The following is a 5,969-nucleotide window of genomic DNA, read 5'->3' on the forward strand; positions in this document are numbered from 1 at the left end:
AGGTTGGGCAATCCTACTTCCGTAGTGATACTGCCTCGGAAACCCAAGGAGGGGTCGCTATGAGTCGGGGCCGACTCGACGGCAAATAACGACAACAACAACAACAATATCACCTGACAAAATCCAAGCGGTCCTTGCTGTCAGGATTACTGAAAGACCACAGTTCTGTATATCTCCTTTTTTGGTGTTTTCATGCAGGTTCTTCTACTAATTGGAGTTTAGTCTACTTCTATATCCTTCCTTTCAAAGCTCAGGGCTCCAGGATTATCTTCTGTATTTGTATTAATTGGGTCCCCTTTTGTTTGTTGAAGAGGGTCTGTGTAGTTTGCCTATTCCACCACCTTACCAGAACCCCAGTTGTGAGAATTTTTGTTTTCATTATGTTGAGATGTAATCCATACTGAAGGCTCTAGTCTCTGATCTTTATCTGTATGTGCTTCAAGTCTTTTTCATTTTCAGCAAGCAAAGTTGTGTAAACTTTTTAAGATCATATATAAAGAATATACATAAATGTACAAATATTTTACAATTGGGAAAACATCTACTCTGAAGATTTTTTAAAATATGGAATTCTGTCATTTTCTTTCTATTTAAATAGCAAGTTAATTGCAGTAAAATTTTTAGAGATTTCTCTTCTCCAATACTCAGAACTTAGTGTATTAAGTCATTTTATTCATGAACTGATTGTGTAGGCATGTTACATAGATTTAGAGTTCTCTACATTAAGCTGTTTCATCATGGTTTTTATTTTGCCTTTGTGAATATGTGAATATGAAGATGTGAATATGACCTGTGGAGTCAACTTTATCCAGTGCCTCCACATGGCTGGTCAGGCTGATGGACAACTATGAAAGGAAATCTATGTCCTAACGAGCATAGAAATGTTGGAAACAACTTCTTACGCAAATTCCATGATTTTTTTGTTTGTTGTAATGTAGGGACCTACGTTTATGTGTGATTGGTGAATACAAAAATATTTACCTGCTTTATCATCTTTATGTTTTAGCCTGCACTTAAAATTATTGAGTAAGTTTTATGTGCGGAACTTCTGCTGGCTATATATAACACGCATTTATAGTTCCCATCACTTGTCTGTCAGTTCATTATATTTGGGTGGCTTGTGTGGTGCTGTGATGCTGGAATCTATGCCACCAGTATTTCCAAAAGAAGCAGGATCACCTATCATGGACAGGTTTCAGTGGCACTTCCCAACTAGACAGATTAGAAAGAAAAACCTTGTGATCTCCTTCTTAAAATTGGCCACTGAGAACTTTATGAATAGCAGCAGAACATTGTCTAATATAGTACTTCAGATGAGCTTCTCCAATTGGAAGGCACTCAAAAACTGGGAAAGAGCTACCTCCCTAAAGTAACCTTAATGATATGGATGGAGTAAAGTTTTGGGACCTCCTTTTGCTGATGTGGCATGACTCATTATTAGAAGAAACAGCTGCAAAACATCCATTAATAATAATCAGAATATAATAATAATCAGAATATTGAATGTATAGAGTGTAAAGTTATGAAAATTTTGAAGTAATCAAAAGCGAAATGGAATGCATAAAGATCAATATCCATTGGGTTTCCAGGGTTGTAAATCTTTATAGAAGCTCCCTCATCTTTCTTACATGGAAAAGCTCATCGCTTTGAGCCATCAACCTTCTGGTTAACAGCTAAATGCTTTAACCACTACATGCTTTTATACTAGATGGAAATAAATCCAAATGTTATAAATGTTAGTAGTTGTTTTTTTTCTAGCTGCAGAGTTTACAAGTGGGTTTTTCTTCTTCTACTTTCCTAACATTTCCCATAATGTTTATCACTTTTATAGTAGGAAAGAAACAAATATTTTAATGTTGTTTAAGATTTGAATGACAAAACGCCAGGAAATACCTATCTTTGTGGATCTTACTTTAAATGATAATTGACCATAATTGACTTCCAGGAATTATGGATAATTAGTTTCCCAAAAGACTCACTTTATAAAATTCTAAATGACAAGATTGATTCATGTTGTATATCTGTTCTGTCCTAGGTACCTCAAGATGAATGGGGAGGGTACCCAACTGGTGGTAAAGATGAGGAAATACCCTGCAGGAGAATGAGAAGTGGGAGTTACATTAAAGCCATGGGAGATGAAGAGAGTGGAGAATCGGACTCTAGCCCCAAAACATCACCAAAGGTAGCAATCCTACCAGAGCCCTTGTTAAAGTCCATTGGACAGAGACCGCTTGGAGATCACCAAACGTAAGAACTACTAACTTGTCTTCCTCTTCTAGAAGTTAACCTCAGGCTATTTGTCATTGACTTAAGAAAATTCCTGAGATGAAAAATCTTAAACTTTATGGCTGTCAATATTCAAGTCTTTAAAAAAAAAAAAAATCTAACCTTTGGTTATGTATTTACTACATGATAATTAAGGAAAGGCATATATCTGTCAAATTTTATAGCAATTATTACTGATGTTATCCATCAATATCTTCTCAGATCATTCAAGTTGTTTTCATCAAGAAGATATAATTTTTTGTGTGTGAATTTGTTTATATGTGGGAGGGTAAAAATTATAAGAGGGAATTTTTTGTTTACTGGAAGTTTATGAAGGAGCTCTGCTGGTGCAGTAATTATTCACTGCCTACCAAAAAGTCAGCAGGTTGAGCCACCAGCCATTTCATGGGAGAAAGATGAGGTAGTCTGCTTCTGTAAAGTTTTACAGCCTTGGAAACTGTATGGGCAATTCTATTCTGTCCGATAGGTTTACTATGAGTCAGAATCCATTTGATGGCCCAGATATGTTATATGTTATACATTATAGGTTATACGTTTTATATATATATATATATAACTTTATAAGTGCGTTTTTCTTCACAATAGTTTGTGTGTGTGTGTGTGTGTTGTGTGTGCAGGAGGCAGGACACAGATTAGCTTAAACATGTAATACAAGCTTTATATATTTATCTGAAAATGTATTACAGATAGTCCCCAGGTTACCAATGTCTGACCTACACACAGCTCCTTTCTGGTAGCATCGTGCTTAAGGCACTTGACTGCTAACAGAAGGCTGGGGGTTCAAACCCACCAGCCACTTCTTGGAAGAAAGGTTGGGCAATCTACTTTCATAGTGATACCACCTCAGAAACCCAAGAAGGGGTTGCTATGAGTCAGATCTGACTCGACAGCACATAACAACACACAGCTCCTATTTGCGCTTTAATATTATGTAAATTTGACCTCATTTTGAAAGGACTGAACATACCACTACTCACAACAAATCCTTCATCACAATTACCTTCACTTGCTGCACATGCAGGTTTTAAATCATTGAAAAGCCTTTCAGCCTTTTCTTACACTAAAGTAAAGCTTAAGAACTGTATGTACTTGTTCTGACTTAACTACAAATTCTTAAAGACACAAAAATGAATCTTGGTTGTACCCCCATGGACTATCCGCATTGAAATATTTAACTTTTTGCCAAAATACAAGCAGATAAAACTATTGGGGAAATAAGTTATTCCAAGGAACTGTGAAAACATGACTATTACTTTTAATAGGGATATTGTTATGTATATCAAACCCTACCAGCTAAATTTAGATGCAGATGGTAAGAAATGCCTCGTGTATTGCCACTGCTTTCTAACTGCAAGCTGTCGGTGGTCCCTGTAAATGGCAAACAACAGGATGAAACAGCTTCTTAATGCTTTGCAAATGTTGCTTGAAGAGTTATTAATTATAATGCATAAAGTGAAACAATGACGCTCCAGACTGATATGTTATCTTTGTGTCTTTCTTCACTTATCCCTGCTGAACACAGTTTTAAGCAAAATAACTGTATAATTTCTTCCAATAAATCAAATAATTCATTATCATTAGCTTTCAGGATGAAAAATTAAAATTCTGACTTGCAAACAACTGTTCTATTTAACAAATTTAAACAATATCTTTATTATCTAGTTCAATTAAATTCAATAGCTATTGTAATAGGAATATCAGACAGGAAATATCTCAAGATCAGGGACCACTGTCTGTCTCATTTCGTACCTCTTTCCACTATACCTTCCATGTAGAAGAAGCTCAGTGGAAGTTTGTTGCAAGAATAACTGGAAACAAAACAAAGTTTTGCTCTGAATAAATTCATAGGGTAGAGGAGGTAGAGAAGGAAGGTGTATACAAGCAAAGACAGTAAAGAATTATTATAATGTTTTATCGGAGAACTGTAAAGATGTGCTCTTAGACACAAAGATGAGCCTTTTGACCCATTATTACAAAAAGTAAATTACACATACTGCACTGCACATTTGTTCTCATCAGTCTTTCATTTGAAGAAGGTTGAAAACACATTTCTACCACCTGTCTGTCAGTTTGTTGTACTTACATGTTTTATAAGGGGCTTATATGTTGCTATGATAGTGGAAGCTATGCCACCAGTACTGCAAATACCAGGAGGGTCACCCAGGATGGACAGGTTCCAGACTACAACAGACTAGGAAGAAAGTCTTAGAAATCTATTTCTAAAAATTAGCCAATGAAAATATTATGGACCACAACAGGACATTGTCCAACTTGCTTGCTGTGGATATGTCATCAGGAGAAATCAGTCTCTTGGGGGAGGTATGTTTGGTGAAGTAGAGGGCAAATGAGGAGACACTTGGTGAAATGGTTTGGCACAGTTGCTGCAGTGATGGACTCTCACACATGCTGGCTAACAACAACAACAAAGACATACTTGAGAGTTATGAATTATGTCAAACTTCTCTGCAGGAAGAAAAATGCACATATGCAACAATATGGCTTATCTTTGGGAGCTCACAAACCCTATGAAACCCACCCATAGTCCTAGTTTCTGAACTACTTGATAGATAACCACTAGTATAATTTCTCATATTAAAAGTTAGTGATTCACTTTATGATTCTGTACATTAAAAAAGCAAACCAATGGAAGGAGAGAACAAACCATGGTTTAATAATGAGCAGGATCAGGGAATTTTAAGAGTTATAAACATTACTTCCATGTCAACAAAGTATACTCTTTATTCCCAAACTAGTCCTCTAATGATTTTACGCTCTTCTCTTGGTACCTCTCTCTATCATTATTGTTGAGTTTTCCTCATCATATTGTAATCTTTTTTGCATCATTCTCATGTGTCAGCCTAATCCTTTTAAAGGTTAGAGACTGTGTCTTTTTCACATCTTTGTCAAAGGGATTAGGTGCCAATACTAACAATGTTTGGTAGATGGCATTAAGGATTTTACATGTATAAAACTGAATTGTTATGGATTATGTCCCCAAAACCCATGTGTTGGAAATCCTAACCTTTATGCCCATGATTATAATTCCATTTAAGAGTGACTTCTATTTGTTATGTTAATGAGGCAGGATTAGTGTAGGGTATATCTTGAGTCAATCTCTTTTGAGATATAAAAGAGTTTAAACAAGCAAATCAGATGCCAGCCACATGAAGATTGCCCAGAAATTGAAGCTGAAAAGAGACAAGGACCTGCCTCCAGAGCTGACAGAGAGAGAAAGCCTTCCCCTAAAGCCAGCACCCGAAATTCAGACTTCTAGCTTGCTAAACTGTGAGAAAATAAACTTCTGTTTGTTAAAGCCATTCACTTGTGATATTTCTGTTATAGTGGAACTAGATAACTAAGACAGAAATTGTTACTGTGTGGTGCTGCTCTAACAAATGTGTATAATGTGGAAGTGGTTTTGGAATTAAGTGATGGGTGGAGACTAGAAGAATTTTAAAATGACTAACAGTAAAAGCAGGACTTCTGGTGGCATAGTGTCTAAAGCATTTGACTGTTAACCAGAAGGTCAGTGGTTCAAACCCACCAGCCACTCCACAGAAGGAAGACTCGGCGATCTGCTTCAGTAAAGATTGTTGTTGTTGTTGTTGTTGTTAAGTGCCGTCGAGTCGTTTCCGACTCATAGCGACCCCATGCACAGCAGAACGAAACACTGCCCGATCCCG

At 36.5% G+C, this 5,969-nt stretch overlaps 1 protein-coding gene across 1 annotated transcript in view; it reads left to right on the forward strand.

The window, feature by feature from the left end:
* DLGAP2 (DLG associated protein 2) overlaps window positions 1-5,969 on the forward strand; it is a 353,749-nt gene that overhangs the window by 114,695 nt on the left and 233,085 nt on the right. The window contains exon 3 of the mRNA XM_007944427.2: window positions 2,036-2,247. Coding sequence (XP_007942618.1) covers window positions 2,036-2,247 — 212 coding nt within the window. The remainder of the gene's footprint in view (window positions 1-2,035; window positions 2,248-5,969) is intronic.

The sequence above is a fragment of the Orycteropus afer genome, unplaced genomic scaffold, assembly GCF_000298275.1.
Source record: "Orycteropus afer afer isolate SDZICR_OR568_19922 unplaced genomic scaffold, OryAfe1.0 scaffold00125, whole genome shotgun sequence".
Lineage (NCBI taxonomy): Eukaryota > Metazoa > Chordata > Mammalia > Tubulidentata > Orycteropodidae > Orycteropus > Orycteropus afer.